Raw genomic sequence first — 17,156 nt, 5'->3', positions numbered from 1 at the left:
CCGTCGGGGTGGCTGCCCTTGGTAGGCATATAGCCGCATATAGCCGCTACAAGCCGTACCGCCATGGACGCGCCTCCGGCGGCGGCTCCGTCGCGGGCGGCTGCCCATCGGCAGAAGCCTTTGGCCGCATACGCAGCCGCCCGCGCGGCGCTCGTGGCCGCCGCCGGCTCCTACGGCCGGTCGCATGTGCAGTACCAAAATACATTCTCAGCGATCGCGTACAAGCGGCGGAGAGGACAAAAAGCCGAGACGGGACGGGCGCGGCGCGTCGAGGTCGGACTCGAGGATGGAGCGCGAGATGGAGCGGCGCGAAAAGAGGTGGCCGAACTTGTCGGCGCGCCGCTCGAGCGCGCTCTCGTCGTCGTCGTCGTCTTCGGGCGGCGGCTGGCGGCGGGCCTGGAGCGCGGCCAGGGACGGCATCGAGTGGCGGGCGGTGCGGACCGGGAACTCGTCGGCGACGGCGCGCGGCGTGTGCGCGGACGAGAGCGAGGTCGATGACGACGACGACGGCGTGCGGGTGGCTGCGCGGACGACGTCGCGGGGCCGGGGCCGCGCCGTGGCCGGCCGTTTGCGCGGCGCGTCCGGCTCGTCGTGCGCCAGCGCCATGCACAGCTCGGTCAGGGACCGCAGCAGGTCGTCGGCGCGGGCGCGGTCCCCGGCGGTGGCCGCCAGGGCCTCGGCGTCGGCGGCGGCGGCGGCCAGCGGTCCGTACACGCCGTCGGCGACCAGCGGGCGCGCCTGCTCGAGCGCGGCCGCCAGCAGCGGCTGGACCGACGACGAGCTCGCGCCCGACGCGCCCGACGCAGACGAGCCGGCCACGGACGGTGCGCCGCGGTCCTTGATCTCGAGCGAGCGCACGCGCGCCCGCAGCTCCTCGAGCTCGCGCCACACCAGATCGTCGCCGTCGCGACGCCGCCGCCGCTCGAGGCTGTCGTCCACGCCGCCCGACGACACCGCGTCGTCGTCCGAGCCCACGTCCGTCGAGTAGCTCCGTAGCGACGTGCGGCTGGCCATCCGCGGAAGCCCGCCTCGTCGCCGGTACGGCCCCGGCGGCGACGGCCGGCCGTCGTCGCCGCGCAGCCCGCCGCGCCAGCGCCGCTCGCCCCGGCTCCACCGCGGCGGCGACGACGACAGCGCCAGGAACGGGTCCTCGGCCTCGTCGCTCCGTCGGTAGTACTCGGGCGACGACTGCAGCTCGAGCACGCTGCGGCGCCCGTCGCGCCGCACCACGTCTGCGCGCCGCGCCCGCGATCCGGCCTCGCGCCGCCCTGCTTCTTCTGCACTCGGCTCGCGGCCGCTGTCCATGCGCTTGCCGTGCGCTGGCTGTTCGATGGCCTGGGTTGGCTGCCGCAGAGGTTGCGGCCGCCGCCTCTTGGTCGCGGCTTACCCGGCGATCGCGCCGCGCGACGTGCGGCGCGCCACCCCCTGCTGCGCCTCCGCCACACCCGCCGCGGCTGCTGTGGTGGCGCGCGGCACGTCGGCGCGGTAGGCCTGCGGGCAGTGGCATGCGGCTATATGCGGCTATATGCCTGCCCGACAGCCGCCCCGACGGAATCGCCCCAGAGGCTCGCCCGTGGCGGTGCAGCGAGCCTCCGGCGGCGACTCCGTCGGGGGTAGGCCCTGCGGGCGGCTATGCGCCACACTGCCTGTGCCACAGGTGGCCTCTGCCCGCAGGGCAGCCACCCTCGACGGAGTCGCCGCCGGAGGCTCGTCCGTGGCCGTGCATCTCCGCAGCGGCTATATGCGGCTACAGGCCTGCCCGGAGGGCAGCCACCCCCGGCGGGGTCGTCTCGGCCGGCTCGCCGAGCTGGCTGCCGGCGCACATCGCTTCTGCGGTACAGTACATTGTTAAAACATGCGCAGAAAGTTCTTGACGACCGAGGCCGCGTTCGTCGAGGTCTGCTCCTCCTTCTGCTGGGCCTTCTGGTGCTGGTAGCGGCGCAGGTACTGGACGCGCTGCAGCTCAAAGTCCTGCCAGACGGTGAGAATCTCAAAGATGGAGCGCTCCGGACAGATGTTCATGGCGTACGAGAGCAGCTTGAGCTGGAGGCCGAGGTGGTCGATTGTGTGGCGCAGCTGGAACACGGGCACGTCCGGCGCCCCCGGGGACAGGACCGGCAGCGCGGCCGGGCTGTTGGGCGACACGAACTTGCCGGCAGCGAAGAAGACCTGCCACAGCAGGTCGGGGTCGACGCGCTGGATGGTCTCGGCGTCGGGCCAGAGCCGGTTGATGCAGTAGTCGTAGGCGGCCGAGAAGTCGTCCGCGACCAGGGCCGAGTACACGCACATGCGCGTGACGCGGTAGTCGAGGCCGGTCTCCGGGACGACGGCCAGGCCGGTGCAGAAGTCGCGGGCGGTGGCGACGAGGTCGTCGAGCTCGGCGTAGGCGCGCGGGTTGGCGGCCAGGATCTGCTCGACGACGTCCTCGGCGTTGCCGTTCATCTTGAGCTGCAGCGGCGACAGCGGCTGGCCGTGGACCAGCGTCAGCGCGTACGAGCCGATCTTGTTGGTCGCGCGCAGCAGCGCCTCGGCGCGGTCGAGTGGCTCGGACGTGAGCAGGCCGGGGTAGACCAGGTGCAGGACCTGGGCGGCCGTGCGCAGCGAGCCGCGGCTGGCGCTGCAGTTGGACGCGCCGTCAAAGTGCCGCTCGAACGCGGCCAGGATGTGGCCGGCGATGTCGTCGAGCGCGAGCGGCGGCACGACGGGGTCGATGTAGATCTCGCGCACGAGCGCGATCCGGCCAAACTCGAGCAGCGCCGACAGGAACGTGTTTTCGATGTCGGCCTGGCTCAGCTTGCCGAGGACGAAGCTCTTGGCCTGCAGCCAGCGCGCGCCGGACCGGAGCGTGCGCCAGTTGGAGTCGTCGCGGTACGCGTACTCCTTGGCCGTCCCGCGCACGATCTTGGACAGGAACTGCAGCTGCGACGACTGCGAGCCAAACAGCCGCAGGACGGCCACGTCGTGCATGCGCGTGGGCACGTAGATCGAGATCATGGCCGCGGACGTGATGATCTTGTCGAGCAGGCCGAGCGCGGGCCCGGTGGCCGCGAAGAGCGGCGAGTCGGGGTACGCAAACACCGTCTCGCGCTCGGTCGGGCTCGACGGCTCGTCGCCGGCAAACGCGTCCGCCGAGAGCACGGCCACGCACTTCTTCTGGAGCGCGTGCATGGCCTCGAACGCCTCCGGCGTCGTTGCCGCGCACGTGTAGCAGCTGCCGACCATGGCCGAGACGTACAGCCGGACGAGCTCCGGCGGCCCGTACGGCCCCGGCCACGCGCGAAAGAGCTCGGCGACGGCCGCAAAGTCGCGCCCGGCCGCGGCCACCGTCCACGCGAAGAACGTGGCCCACGCGGCCGTGGCGCTGCGCGCCCGCGCCGACTGGTACTCGACGTACGGCTGGCACACCGTCGCCACGTCCGCCACGATCGTGGCGGCGCTCGTGTCGGCCAGCACGTACGCCAGCACGTCTGCCGGCTCGGCCCGCTCGAACGCGCGCAGCGAGCACAGCGCGCCGTCGAAACGCGCCGGGTATTTGTCGACGAACCGCACCAGCGGCTGCAGGACCCCGGCCCGCCACGCCCGCACGCGCACCGGCAGCGCGCCGGGCCACGTCTCGTCCGCGACGAGCGCGGTCACCACCGCCAGCCCGCCCACGCGCGTGTTGATGCGGTCGGCCCGCGCCAGGATCCACGCGGCCAGCGTCGCGGCCGGCTCGTCCTCGCCGTCGCCCGCCGCGGCCGCGAACGGCACCGCCGCGCTGTCCGGTGCGTCCGCCAGCGCGGCCAGCGCGCGCGCGGCCGCCGCCGCGTCCAGCCGGCCGATCGCCGCCGGCACCGCCGGCACCGCCGCCCCGTCGCCGGCCGTCCCGTGCACAATATCCCACACGACCGGCCCGTACGACGCCGGCGCAGCCGTCTCGGGCAGGTGCGCCAGCAGCATCTCCAGCGCCACCCCGGCCGGCACCGTGCCGGCGCCCACCAGCGTCCGCACGTCGTCCGGCCGGCCCTGCGACGCCAGTTCGACCACCTGCAGCCCGCGGCGGGCCTCGCTCTCGCTCAGCGCGGCGCCCGCGCCGGCGGCCGTACCGCCGCCGCCGCTGCCGCCACCGCTCCGGCTGTCTGCGGCCGCATTGCCGTCCATCACGCGCTCTGAGTCGGCGTCCGCAGGCACCGTCGTCGTCGTTGCGCCGTCCGTTCTGGCCGCGTCAGCTCCATCCAGCCGCCCGCGCGCGCCCGCGCCCGCGCGCTCGCCCCACGCACCTCTTGGTTCCGTCACCAGCCAGCCTGGGCGCTGTGCGTTGTCTGCCGGCGGATCTGCGGAGCCGCGGCGGCGTGTCGTGATGTTTGGTAGACTGCGTGTTGAGCCGCACGCGCCCCCTCTGAAAATCTTTGCACGCCGCCGCACACCCTTGGATCGCGGCCTTCTTCCATCCTCGCCGCCATGCCGCGGGATCCATCGAAATACCTATGCGAATCGTTCATCCGCGTGGACACGTCGTCGCTGCGGCAGCCCGTGGTCGACCTGGAGGCGCTGGCGGGCGACGGCGGGCGCGACGGCGCGTCGCGGTTCCGCGGCCGTGAATCCGCCCCCCGCGACGCCGACGAGAGCTACACGCGCCGGCACATCGCGTCCGGCAGCGGGATCTTCTACCGGGACGCGGCGTGCGTCGGCCCGCGCGCGATCCTGTGGCGGATCGTGGAGGACGGGCGCGTGCTGACGCTGACGCCGGTGGACGTGGCGGCCAGCGACGCGGCCGGATCGGCGGCCGGCGGGCGCGGGACGGCCGCGGGCGCGGACGCGCACACGCTGCGCGTGCGGTTCGGCCAGCGGATCAAGCCGGGATGCGTTGTGCTGAGCGACCGCGTGGCAGACGACGTGCTGGCGGTGGACGTGCTGACCGAGACGCACACGCTGTACTCGTGCGCGCTCGGCGGGCGCGACTTTGTGGGCGACTGGCCGGCGCGGCCGCAGGCCGAGTGGTGCCGGGTGTCGGCGCCGTCGGTGCTGGGCGTGCGCGAGCCGCTGTTCTTCATCGCGCTCTCGACGGGCGCGCTGGTGTTTGCGCTGCTCGACGGCGGGCTGCTGCTGCTGCAGCGCACGCACCCGCTGGCGGACGACGCCAAGCAGAAGATGTTCAGCGACGGGTCGTACTACCTGGCGCTGTCGCGGATGCTGCCGTGGTCGTCGTCGGACCGGGTGAAGGGCCACCCGCACGTGTCGGTGAACCTGACGGTGTCGATGGTGGCCGACGTGCAGGCGGGCGTGCTGTTCACGGCGACGGTGAACTCGACGGTGAAGGTGTGGTCGCTCGAGACGCTGGTGCCGCTCAAGGTGTTTGCGGTCGACGCGGACCGGGCGGGCATGCGGCCGACGCTGGACATTGCGCCGGCGAGCCTGCTGTCGCTGGCGCCGGGCGCGGCCAACTCGGGACACGTCGGCTTCTACTCGCCCGTGGCCGACGGCCAGTTCCGGCTGTGGGGCTACGCGGTGCGGGCCGACGCGGACGGCGCGCCGGCGCTGGACCTCGTGGACGTGACGCGCGAGCCCGTGGTGCCGACCGCGCCGAACGAGAACTCGATCTGGATGGTCACGGACTTTGTGCTCGAGCCCGCGGGCGACCGCCGGCTGAACCTGTGGGTCATGTGGAAGTCCAACAAGTCCGCGCGCGTGCACGTGCTGCTCGACATTGCCGCCGGCGCGCGCGCACGCGACCTGACGTGGCGCGCGGTCGTGCCAGCCGCCGTCGGCGAGCTCGCGGCGCCGGTAGCGCATGGCCCGGCCGCGGACGTGTCGGCGCGGTACGCGGCCGCCATCTTCCAGCTCGGCGTGTTCTCGCCCGCGATCATCCGCACGGTCCTGCCGATCTTCGAGCGGCACTACGCCGTGCCGGGCGCCGACCCCGGCGCCGACGACCCGCTCGACGACTCGGTCGTCGCCCTGCGCGCGCGCGTGTGCGCCGCCGTCGAGGCCACGGTCGCGCCGGCCGCTGACGCTGACGCCGACGCGTACTGGCGCGACCTGCTCAAGCAGTGGCAGCGCTTCGAGCGGCTCTGCCTCGAGCTGTCCAACCAGGGCAACGAGGCCCTGGCGCTGTGCCGCGACCCGGCCTCGGCCGAGGTCTCGGTCGTGCGCGCCACGTCCATCGGGCCCGTCCGCACCTGTGTCGACCTCGAGTACGCCGACCTGACGTCGCCGGCCGTGCAGTCCGCGTTCAACATCGTCCAGCGCAACAACAAGCTGACCGAGCTCTACGCCCAGCGCGCCGACACGGCCCTGCTCAACGCGCTGGCCTCGTTCCGCAAGTCGCTCTCGCACGCCGTCCTCGACGACTTTGTGCGCGCGCTCAACGACGACATGGTCGCCCGGCCCGAGTTCTCGGTCGAGGACCGCATCTACGCGCTCTACGAGGCCGCGCTCGGCGACCAGCTGTCGGACGCGGCCGTGGGCCTGCTGCTCAAGCGCCTGAGCGTCATCGACAGCCTGGACGAGGTCCTGGTCTACTGCTTCAGCGTGTTCCAAGAGCACACGATCGAGCCGCGGCCCGCGCCGGCCGCCGCCGGCGCCCCGGCCACGGCCTTCACCGGCGTCGGCGTCGACCTGATGGCCATCAGCGTGGCCAAGGTCGCCGCGTCGACCTACCACGCCGTGACCGACATCCTGATCTTCATCGTGCTCTGCACGTGCGACGACGCCGGCCGCTTCCCGCCCGTCGACGGCCTGGCCATGTACGTCCGGTTCGCGCGGCTCTTCCGGTCGTACGCGCTGCTCAACCGCATGGCCGCCACGACCATGACCGACCCGCGCAACCTGTACGCCGGCGCGGACGACGACGCGCTCGCGGCCGGCGTCGGCCAGCTCGGCGTCTCGGCGCCGACCGACACCGGCTCGTTCGCCCCGGGCGGCTCGCTGCTGCAGTTCATCTTCCACCACTTTGGCGCGTCCTTCGGCCGCGCGTGCGCGGCCGTCCTGCGCGCGTCCGACGGCCCGCTCGCGCTCGGCCACGCCGTCGAGTTCGCCATCGCGTACTGGTCGCTCTACGAGAAGCAGACGCCGGTGGCGGCCATCATCTGCGCCATGCTGGCCGAGAAGTACGTCGTGCAGGCGCGCACGCTGCTCGAGTTCCTGCCGCAGTCGCCGTTCGGCGAGTACGTCACCGCGCGCGTGCGCGTCCAGGCCGGCGACTTTGACGCGGCCGTGGCCGCGTTCAGCAAGGCGTCCGCGCACCTCATGTTCGACTCGTTCTCGCGGCGCGAGGTCGACGCGCTCGCCGGGCTCGTGCCCGCCGCCGACCGCGCCGCGTTCTCGTCCGGGTACGTGCCGTTCCTGGCGCACGCCGGCGCCGTGCTCGCGCGCGCCGGCGCGTTCCAGCACGCGCACGACCTGGTCGCGCGCGCGCTCAACGCGGCCGGCGCGCCCGACCAGGCCGTCTGCGCGCAGGCGTTCGACTACGCCCTCCGCGGCGCGCTCTTCGACGAGGCCTACGAGGACCTCGTCGCGATGCCCGACCGCCCCGCGCAGCTCCGCGCCCTCGCCGACCTCGTCCGGGCCATGTGCGAGGCCGGCCGGGCCGCGCGGCTGTGCGAGCTGCCGTTCCTCGAGCTCCAGCGCGACGTCGAGCGCGTGCTCGAGGACCGCGCCCACGCGACCACCGACATCACCGCCAAGCCCAACTACTACAAGGTGCTCTACGCCTGGCGCATCGAGCACGAGAACTACCGCGAGGCCGCCGCCATCATCTACGAGTACATCCAGCGGCTGCGCAACGCCATCTCGGCCTCGTCCGACGACTTCCAGGACTCGGACATCGTCATCAACGACAACTACCTCGTCCTGCTCAACACGCTCGCCTGCATCGACGACGACGCGCTGCCGCCCTGCATCCTGGCGCGCCAGTACGAACAGACACAGGGCGGGTCCGAGTCGCCGACCAAGCGCACGCGCCGGCTCGAGCCGGTGCTGCGGTCCCGCCGCGTGCTCGTCAAGCTCGAAGACGTGGAGCACGAGTACTCCAACGAGATCGAGCGCATGCGCATCATGCTCGGCCGCAAGCTGCTGGCCATCTAGCCGCGCCATTTTGTATACTACCGGCAATGCCCAGACACTGACTGCGGCTACATGCGTCTGCGTGCCTGCGCTAGCGCGCCAACCGTAGGACCGCCGGCGGTGCGGCTAGATGCCCACTGGGAGCCCGGCTGGCGGCTGCATGCGGCTATATGCCTGTGGCGCAGGGCGCCCTCGCGGACCGCCGCCGGCGCTCGTTGCACCGCCACGGCGCCGCGGCTGCGTGCGGCTATATGCGGCTACTTGCGGCTACCACCCTGCCCGCGGACAGCCACCGGCGGCCGTGGCGCCGCCGCGGCGCTGCACCGCCACGACACGCACCGCCACGACACGCACCGCCACGACACTCACCGCCCCGGCCCCGCCCACCGCACCGCCGCGGCCCCGCCCACCGGCACCGCCACGCCCCACCGCGCTACGCCCGCGCTGCACCTCCCTGCAGCTCCCTGCAGACCCCACCGCGACCCGCGAGCACGCAATGTGGGGCGCATCAGATAGGCCCTCGCCGATGGTACCCGCCAGTGTTTATGTAAGCGGCCGGCGCCGATTAGATAATGGCGGCCCCGCCCAACGCGGACTAGTCGGGAACACGGGACTGCGACCGCCGTTATCTGACGACACGCTCGGTCTGGACGGCGCATCTACGCGGTCACAGGCCCGGCACGACTACCAGCGCGCACCCAACGACCGACGGCCTCGCAATCTCTGCACAGGTACCGCAGCCGGCGCGGTAGACACACGCGGCGCGCAGCAATCGGCGCAGAGCGCACCGTCCGAAGCCACGCTGGCACAGATTAAATTGACCCACGGCGCGCTGGCGGCCATGGAGACCACGGGCGACGCCGCCGCGCTGCCGCAGCGCACGCTCGACGAGACCAGGTACGGAGCCGGGCGGGCGTGCTGACCCAGAACGCTCTGGAACGGCCTCTTTGGCGGCCGGTTCGCGTCGCTGACGGCGCTCAAGTCGGCAGTCGTCAACGGCTCGGCCGTGTGCGATGACACGCTGCGGTCGGTGGCCTGGCGGCTGTTCATGCTGCTGCCGGACCTGCCGACGGACACGTGGGGCGACATCCTCGCCCGCGAGCGGGCGGAGTACGCAGGGCTGCGCGAGCAGTTCACGGCCCATCTGCGGACGGCCGAGGCTGCCGTGGACGACACCAACGTCAACAACCCGCTGAGCGAGGACAGCTCGGTAGGTGGCGGTCGGGCACGCTGACGCAGAACCCCTGGAAGACGTACTGGCAGGACGAGGAGCTGCGGCGCGAGATTCTGCAGGACATCGAACGCACGTTCCCGGACATTGACTACTTTCGCGACCCGGCCGTGCAGCAGACCATGCTCGACATCCTGTTTGTATATACCAAGCTGCACGCGGACCTGAGCTACCAGCAGGGCATGCACGAGCTGCTGGCACCGATCTGTGAGTGGCGGCCAGGCCCGACTGACGCCAGACTGGGCCGTGGCCCGCGACGCCGTCGACGTCCCGGCCGAGCCGGCGCCGGAGGACGCGCCGATGCTGGCCATGCTGGCGGCCGAGCACGTCGAGGCCGACGCCTACGCGCTGTTCGCGCACGTCATGCGCCACGCAGCGGCGTGGTACGGCGCGCCCGCCAAGCCGGGGGCGCTGCCGCCGATCACGCTCAAGTCCAAGCGCATCCAGGACGTGTACCTGCGCAACATCGACCCCGAGCTCGAGCGGCACCTGCGCGTGCTGGCGGTCGAGCCCCAGCTGTGGGGCATCCGCTGGATCCGGCTGCTGTTCGGCCGCGAGTTCGACTTTTACCAGACCCAGCGGCTCTGGGACTGCATCTTTGCCGCCGACGCCAGCTCGCTCGACATCGTTGACTTTGTCTGCGTGGCCATGCTGCTGCGGATCCGGCCCCAGCGTACGTATGTGGCCGATGGCGCTGACGCCAGTGCTGGCCGCGGACTACACCGGCGTTTTGACGCTGCTGCTGCGGTACCCGATCGACGACGCCACGGCCCTCAACACGTTCGTGGAGGACGCCGTGTACCTGCAGGTGCACCAGACGCCGGCCGGCGGCCGCCGGATCACGAGCCAGTACTTCCTGCCGACCGACGTCGACGAGGACGCGCTCCACCAGCCGTACCACGTGGTCAACGGCGTGCTGGTCTCGGCGCGGTCGAACGCGGACCAGCGGGCGCGGCTGGTCGAGCGCACGGTCAACGGCGCGCGCTCGGCGCTCGAGTCCAGCGCGCGCTCGGCGCTGGACTCGAACGAGCGCTGGAACGGGGTCAACAAGTACATGCGCGAGCGCGTGCAGGACGCCCGCGAGAAGTACGCGGACGTCCGCGTGCGCTACAACGACGTCCGCCAGGACGTGCGCGAGAAGTACGACGTCGTGCGCGAGCGCGCGGCGCAGGCGGTGTCGTCGGCGACGGCGATCGCCAACGCGACGAGCACGGCCGGATACAGCAACATCCGGTACCTGACGCCGGACTCGCCAGAGGTGTCGTCGCTGCCGCCGCCACGGCCGCCGCCGCGGGCGCCGCTGCGGGCGCAGCCAGCGCAGGCAAGGGCGCAGCCGCGGCCGCCGCGGGTGGACGCCCGCCGGACGCAGGCGCAGGCGAGCGCGGCCGCCGGCCAGATGCACCGGCCACGCGACGCGGAGCTCGAGAGAGACCGCTGCGAGCTGCTGGCCGAGATCCTGGACACGGCGCTGACGGTCTACGGGGAGCGCCAGGCCGGCGCGCGGGAGCGCGAGGCGCTGCAGCGGCTGGAGTACGTGCGGCGGTGCCTGCTGTTTGACAACCTGACGGTGTCGGAGCAGTACGCGGTGCCGATCCGGGACGAGCGGCCGACGGTGGCGCGGACCGAGTCTGCGCCGGCGCTGGCGCCACGTGCGGCGGTGCAAGCCGCGCCGCGTGCGGCTCAGGTACCGCCACGCGCGCCGCAGGCACCGCCACCGCGTGCGGCTCCCGCACCGCCGCCGCCCGCACCGCCACGCGCACCGCCCAGGGCCGACCCGCTCCTCGACGACGCGTCCTCGGTCGACTCGGCCGCGTCGATCGAGCCCGCGGACCCCGTCGGCGCGCCGATCGCCGCGCCGGTGGCCGCGCCGGTGGCCGCGCCGATCGCCGCGCCGATCGCCGCGCCCGCCGAGCTCTTCGGCGGCCCCAAGCCCGCCGCGCTCACGCCGCCGCCCAAGGACGGCGACAGCCTCTTCGAGGCCACGCCCAAGAAGTCGCTCGCGGACGGCACCTTTGCGTGGATGGTCGACGGCCAGGACAGCTTTGGACCGCTATGAACATTGCATCGTATTCGTAATAGACTAGGCCGCCAGCGCGCGCTGGTGGTCCCACCAATTCATGCAGTTTGCGTGGCCGCGCTTGTCGTCGTTCCAGCGCGCGTCGATGGTCGCGCCGCGCACGGTCTCGAACGCGCCGACGCCGCAGACCGGGCAGAGCTCGCCGGGGTCGCCGCGGAACCGCGGCAGCACGTGACTGGGGTCGATCGCCGGCAGCTGCAGCATGCCGACGCCCTTGAGCCGGTGCGAGAGGTCCTGCCAGAGCCGCGCCAGCTCGCGCGCCTCGCGGTCGGCGTCGTAGCGGCCGCCGCGGCGGGCGCGGCCGGCGCAGAGCCGCTGGCCGATGTGGATGCCCGAGAGCAGGCCCTTGAGGAAGTGTTTTGTGCGCGCGTTCGACAGCACGCGCCGCTTGAGCGGGTACGCCAGCGGCGCGAGGTCGGCGAACAGCGGCTGCGGCAGGGGAAAGTAGTTGGCGATGAACCGCGCCAGCACGACGTCCGGCGGCGGCACGGCCGGCGCGCCGGGCGGCGGCAGGTCGTCGGCGCCGGCGAGGAGGTCGGGCGGCGCCGCACGGCGTGCGGCGCTCTGAGCCGCACCGCGTGCGGCTGGCTCCGCCGGCGGCCGGTCGGGCTGAGCCGCACCGCGTGCGGCGCCCACCAGCCGGCCGTCCTGCAGGTGCTGGCCAAACCGCAGCGGCTGGTTCATGTTGATCTGGCCGCCCGGCGGCGACGCCGACCCCCCCGACGACCCCGTGGACCCCGTAGACCCGCCCCGCCGCATGTCGGCCGCCGCAAACGGGTTGCGGTCCCGCCGCGTCGGCTGCAGGCTCCGTCGTGGCAGCGCCGGCCCGGCCGCCGGCGGCACCGGCACCTTCGCCGGCGCCTGTGTCTTGGCCGGTGGCCGCGTCTTGACCCCCGGCTTGGCCGGCTTCGGCGGCCCCCCGCCCGGCAGCGGCAGCGCCTGCCGGTACCGCTCCGGCACGGCCGCGCCCGAGACAAAGCCGCCAAACTCGCCGCTCTCAGGCCTGCCGGGCGAGCCCGCCTCCGCCCGCGCGTCGCCCAGAGGTCCCGCCGTCGGCGCCGCTGTCAGCGCCGTCGCCGGCGCCGCCAGCGACAGCAGGTCCGTCGCGTACGACCGCGGCACGGCCGGCGCAGCCACGGCCGCCGTCGTCGGCCCCGCCGACAGCAGGCTGTCAAAGTACAGCAGGTCCTGCGGCGACAGCGGCGACCCGGCCGCGCCGTTCTTCGGCTTGTCGGCCGGACCCATCAGTCGTGTCGTGCTGTTCTGGCGCAATCGGCGCGTTCGCCGTGTGTCGTGATGTTGTGGTCGCGACCGGGACCGGCCACGTACTCAGCGAGCACACCCTGCACCATGGTCGAAACCCGCAGCCAGTCCGCCACGCACCGCGGGCGCAGCCCGGCGCGGGCGCCCAAGACGCCCAAGACGCCACGGGCGGCGTCGAAGACCGCGCCGCCCAAGCCGGCCGCCGATCCGGCCGCCGGCACGATCGTCCGCCTTGTCTTTTGCGTCCTCGGTACGGCCTTTCGCGGCTCCGCTGACCCCAGGCATCTACGCGTCGTTCCTGACGTGGGCCGTCATGCAGGAGCGGATCACGACGACGGCGTACGGCCCCGAGAAGCGCGTGTTTCGCGCGTCGGTCGTGCTCAACACGGTCCAGTCGGCGTTTGCCGCGGCCGTCGGTTTCGCCTACACGTGGCGGCAGGCGCCGGGCGTGCGCAGCCCGGCCGCGGTCGCGCGGCTGGTCGTGCCCTCCCGCGGCGTGCTGGCTCAGTACGCGATCGTAGCGACGACCGCGTCGCTGTCGAGCCCGTTTGGCTACGCGTCGCTCCAGTACGTCGACTACCTCACGCTCCTGCTCGCCAAGAGCTGCAAGCTGCTGCCCGTCATGGCCCTCCAGGTCGCCGTCTTCCGGCGCAAGTACCCGGCGTACAAGTACGCCGTGGTCCTGGCCGTGACCGCCGGCGTGACCGCGTTCACGCTCTACAACCCGAACACGGCCCGGGCGGCCTCGCGCAAGGCCACTCAATCGTCCGCCTGGGGCCTGACGCTGCTCGGCATCAACCTGCTCTTCGACGGCCTCACGAACGCCACCCAGGACTACATCTTCGAGCACTACGGCTCGATCTCCGGGCCCAAGCTCATGTGCGGCATCAACGCGGTCGCGACCGTGCTCACGTCCGCGTACCTGCTGCTGCCCGTCACGTCGCAGCTGCCCGACGCGCTCGCGTTCTTTGCGGCGTACCCGGCCATCCTGCGCGACGTCGTCGTCTTTGCCGCGTGCGGCGCCATCGGCCAGATCTTCATCTTCCTCACGCTCGAGTCCTTTGGCTCGCTGGTCCTGGTCACCGTCACCGTCACCCGCAAGATGATGTCGATGCTGCTCTCGGTCGTCTGGTTCAAGCACCGGCTGTCGCCGGGCCAGTGGCTCGGCGTGGCGCTTGTGTTCTTCTCGGTGGCCGCCGAGGCCGCCGTCAAGTACGTCGAGAAGAAGCCCAAGAAAAAGGCCGCGTAGCTAGCCAATATATCTCCCGATGGATCCCGTCGCGTCCGCGCTCGCCCCGTACCGCGTCCCGGCCCTGGCCGACGCGTTCTACGTGCCCGGGTTCGTTTCCGAGCCCGAGGAGGCCGCGTTGCTGGCCAAGGTACGTTGCCGGCGGCCGCGCTAACCCAGCTCCTGGCTGCGCCGGCTGCGCGCTGGACCGTGCTCGCGCACCGCCGGTTGCAGGCGTACCCGACCCAGCTCGTCAAGGGCTCGGTGCTGCCGACGACGGCGGGCCTGGTCGACTGGCTGGCGGCGCCGGCCGCGCGGATGGCCGATCTGGGCGTGTGGGCGGCCGCGCCGCACGGCCGGCCGAACCACTGTCTCGTCAACTTCTACGAGCCGGGCCAGGGCATCATGCCGCACGAGGACGGCGGCGCGTACCACCCGCTGGTGGCGACCGTCAGCCTGAACGACGGGATTGTGCTCGACATCTACCGCAGAGGAGACGTGGGCCGCGCCGTGGTCGCTCGAATCTACCAGGAACCGCGCAGGTACGGCCGCCGCAAAGCACGCTGACCCAGTCTGCTGGTCCTGACCGGCGACCTCTACGCCGAGCACCTGCACGGAATTGCCGAAATCGCCGTCGACCGCGACCTGGGCGGCCACTCGGTGGCCAACTGGGCCCTGCTCGACCACGCCGCGCTGGCCGCGCGCGCCGTGCCGGCCGACACGCTGGACGTGCCGCGCACGCGCACGCGCGTGAGCCTGACGTACCGCGACGTCAAGAGCGTGCGGAACCTGGCGGGGCTGCTGCGGCGCTGAGCCGCACGACTTGCGGCGCGAGCGGCCCTGACGAACCTCGAGGGTGGCTGCCCTGGCGGCAGGTACCGCGGGCGTGCGCCCGCCGACGAGTCTGTCCGCAGAGCAGCTGGCCTTGGCGAGGGCGCTGCCGGGGGCTCTTCGCGGGCGGTCGACTGCGCCGCACACCGTGCGGCGCAGAAGGTGCTGGAGCGTTCGCAGGTAACACGCCGCACGGTGCGCGGCGCGCCGCGTCGCGGCGTTACCCGCAGCGATCGGCAGGGCCCAACACGTGACCAACGTCATTCTTTGTCCCAGCAGCGGCCCTTTGCCGCCCGCGCTACTAGCGTCGAACGTAGCCCGTGCCAGCACTGCCAGCAGGCTGTCAGGCCGCCAGACTGTCGGCCAGGACGGCCGCGCGGGTGCCGGGCCGGTGGGCGGCCGCCGCGGCCACCGCCGGAAAGGTAGCTAGGGAACAAAGCGCGCACAGGTGCGCAAGCGTGCGACGGGTGGTGCACAGACGTCGCGAACGCCGTGACGTCTGTGGCGCAGCCGCCGCGCCGCGCGGACCCGCGCCCGCCTATGTTCGGCCTCGGGCGTCCGCCTATATAAGGCGCGATCGCTCCAACCTGGCCCCGAACCGAGATCCTTACCACCACAATGTCTACTCCTGCTCTCTGCCGTAAGTCCCCCACCGGCCCCCGCTGACCGCAGCCGTCCCGCCGTACTCGACCGGCGACGAGACGTCGTTCGGCCACACGTCCGCCCGCTCGCGGTGGCCGATCATCATCACCGGCGTCGTCGACGACCTTCACCGGTCGGCCGCCGACGCGACCGGCGCCAAGGCCGAGGAAGGCCGCAAGCTGATCGAGGCCTTTGGCGCGCTCAAGCACGAGGTCTCGCATGACCGCACGCTTGAGCCGCTCGAGGACGACGGCGGTGAGGACATCGCGGTCTACAACGCCGAGCTCGCCCGCCAGGGCCCCATGTCGTACGGCAACGCGCCGTGGCTGTACTCGGAGTGCTACCTCTACCGCAAGATGTACCTGCTGCTCCAGAAGACCGAGCACTGGAAGGACTACGACATCTACGGCCGCCAGAAGATGGACGCGTTCGTGCAGTCCGGCCGCGCTGTTTCCGAGATCGCTGTCCGCTACAAGGGCCTGGCCGGCCAATTGGACGGCGTTTCGCCCGAGCAGCTCGAGCTGCTGTTTGTAAGTGTGCGCCCGGCCATGCTGACCGCCAGCGCGAGTTTGTCGACATCTCGCTGTGGGGCAACGCCACGGACTTGTCGCTGCTGACGTCGCTCTCGCTGGAGCAGCTGCAGTCGCTGCAGGGCGAGAAGGCCCGCAAGGAGAGCGAGAAGTACATCCTCGCCAACGACGTCGAGGCCGCGTTCGCCGCTGTCAAGGCCGCGCCCGGCGGCGGCATCGACATCGTCCTCGACAACGCCGGCTTCGAGTTCTACACCGACCTCATTCTCGGCTTGTTTGTGCTCGACTCGAAGCTCGCGTCGACCGTGACGTTCCACACCAAGCGCATGCCCTGGTTCGTTTCCGACGTCATCCCGGCCGACTTTGATCTCCTCGTCGACGCCCTGGCCTCGCCCGCCGACTTCCCCGACCACCGCCCGGAGCTGGACTTCCTGGTCGACAAGCTCAAGAAGTACCATGCGGCGGGCAGCCTGGTCATCACTACCTCGCCCTTCTGGACGACGTCCCTGCCGTTCTGGGAGATCCGCGAGGGCGGTCTCGGCGGCGGCGACGCCGTTCGCTCTGAGCTGCTCTCATCCAAGTGCGTCTTCTTCAAGGGCGATCTCAACTACCGCAAGCTGACCTACGACGTAAGTGCGCGCCCGACCTCGCTGACTTCAGTCCGCGTGGCCCACGACCACGCCCTTCAAGACCGCGCTGGGCACGCTGGCCACGTCCGGCGTCAAGGTTATGTCCCTGCGCACATGCAAAGCCGACGTTGTCGTTGGTCTGCCAGCCGGCAAGAGCGACGAGCTGGAGGCTGCCTGGATCGCCGAGACTACGGCCAAGGGCAAGCCCCAGGTCGGCAAGGCTTGGTGCTGGACCGGACGCTGGGCCGTCATGCAGTTCTCGGACGGCCTGTAGGCCGCTTAGCTAGCCTCCAATGCAACGCACTCGCAGTAGTCCCGACGTCATGGCCTCGCGCCGGCGCCCGTGGCGCCGCCGCGCGCCAAGCTCGGCGCCGGCCGCAGCGGCGGATGCCGCCGCCCTGCAGCGCCCTGCGCGCCAGCGCTGGGGCCACAGCCGGCGCAGCCAGTTAGTTTGAGCGCGCCCCCACGCGGCAAGCGGCGGCCACCGGCGCGCCGGCGAGGCCGGGCACAGACGTTTTGCGGACGCCCAGCGTGCGACCGGTTGCTGCGCCCTCGCGCCGGCCGCGCAACGGCAGCCGCCGGCGCCAGCCTCGGCCGGTGCCTGAGCCGCAGCCTCCGGCAGCGTAAACAGCCGCCGGGCTAGCCTGTCACGTCTAGCCGCCCTGAACAGGTTGTCACCTCC

At 72.1% G+C, this 17,156-nt stretch overlaps 7 protein-coding genes across 7 annotated transcripts; 4 read left to right on the top strand and 3 right to left on the bottom strand.

Moving 5' to 3' along the window:
- Positions 1–207: 207 nt before the first annotated feature.
- On the bottom strand, positions 208–1,014 carry V1510DRAFT_449768 (uncharacterized protein; the record flags this gene model as incomplete). The annotated part of the gene is made up of 1 exon (XM_066935800.1): positions 208–1,014. The coding sequence occupies one exon, from the start codon at positions 1,012–1,014 to the stop codon at positions 208–210; it is 807 nt and encodes a 268-aa protein (XP_066786544.1).
- An 834-nt stretch (positions 1,015–1,848) lies between these two features.
- Positions 1,849–4,348, bottom strand: V1510DRAFT_399935 (Sec39 domain-containing protein; the record flags this gene model as incomplete). The annotated part of the gene is made up of 2 exons (XM_066931949.1): positions 4,260–4,348; positions 1,849–4,195 (listed from the first exon to the last, which is right to left on the bottom strand). The coding sequence occupies exon 2, from the start codon at positions 4,138–4,140 to the stop codon at positions 1,849–1,851; it is 2,292 nt and encodes a 763-aa protein (XP_066786543.1). The 5' UTR covers positions 4,141–4,195; positions 4,260–4,348.
- Positions 4,349–4,376: 28 nt separating this feature from the next.
- V1510DRAFT_399934 (nucleoporin Nup120/160-domain-containing protein) lies at positions 4,377–8,157 on the top strand. The gene has a single exon (XM_066931948.1). The coding sequence runs from the start codon at positions 4,441–4,443 to the stop codon at positions 8,062–8,064; it is 3,624 nt and encodes a 1,207-aa protein (XP_066786542.1). The 5' UTR covers positions 4,377–4,440; the 3' UTR covers positions 8,065–8,157.
- A 350-nt stretch (positions 8,158–8,507) lies between these two features.
- On the top strand, positions 8,508–10,577 carry V1510DRAFT_383836 (rab-GTPase-TBC domain-containing protein; the record flags this gene model as incomplete). The annotated part of the gene is made up of 5 exons (XM_066931685.1): positions 8,508–8,940; positions 8,971–9,253; positions 9,283–9,481; positions 9,513–9,947; positions 9,979–10,577. Coding segments are annotated over exons 1-5 (1,917 nt in total), but the record flags the coding sequence as incomplete, so codon positions are not given.
- A 594-nt stretch (positions 10,578–11,171) lies between these two features.
- On the bottom strand, positions 11,172–12,685 carry V1510DRAFT_432315 (uncharacterized protein). The gene has a single exon (XM_066935487.1). The coding sequence runs from the start codon at positions 12,594–12,596 to the stop codon at positions 11,355–11,357; it is 1,242 nt and encodes a 413-aa protein (XP_066786540.1). The 5' UTR covers positions 12,597–12,685; the 3' UTR covers positions 11,172–11,354.
- A 16-nt stretch (positions 12,686–12,701) lies between these two features.
- V1510DRAFT_405241 (UAA transporter family-domain-containing protein) lies at positions 12,702–14,655 on the top strand (the record flags this gene model as incomplete). Its single annotated transcript, XM_066932323.1, has 5 exons — positions 12,702–12,864; positions 12,896–13,830; positions 13,868–13,993; positions 14,023–14,384; positions 14,415–14,655. 5 exons carry the CDS (start codon positions 12,702–12,704, stop codon positions 14,653–14,655), a joined length of 1,827 nt encoding a protein of 608 aa, XP_066786539.1.
- A 611-nt stretch (positions 14,656–15,266) lies between these two features.
- Positions 15,267–16,793, top strand: V1510DRAFT_383827 (uncharacterized protein). Its single transcript, XM_066931684.1, has 4 exons — positions 15,267–15,313; positions 15,346–15,845; positions 15,878–16,474; positions 16,506–16,793. Exons 1-4 carry the CDS (start codon positions 15,292–15,294, stop codon positions 16,746–16,748), a joined length of 1,362 nt encoding a protein of 453 aa, XP_066786538.1. The 5' UTR covers positions 15,267–15,291; the 3' UTR covers positions 16,749–16,793.
- Positions 16,794–17,156: the final 363 nt, after the last annotated feature.

The sequence above is a fragment of the Dipodascopsis tothii genome, assembly GCF_038497935.1.
Source record: "Dipodascopsis tothii strain CBS 759.85 unplaced genomic scaffold V1510scaffold_51, whole genome shotgun sequence".
In the NCBI taxonomy this organism is placed as follows: Eukaryota; Fungi; Ascomycota; class Lipomycetes; order Lipomycetales; family Lipomycetaceae; genus Neoaidaea; species Neoaidaea tothii.
Note: the sequence above shows the minus strand (reverse complement) of the source record. Positions and strands in the feature narration are given on the sequence as shown.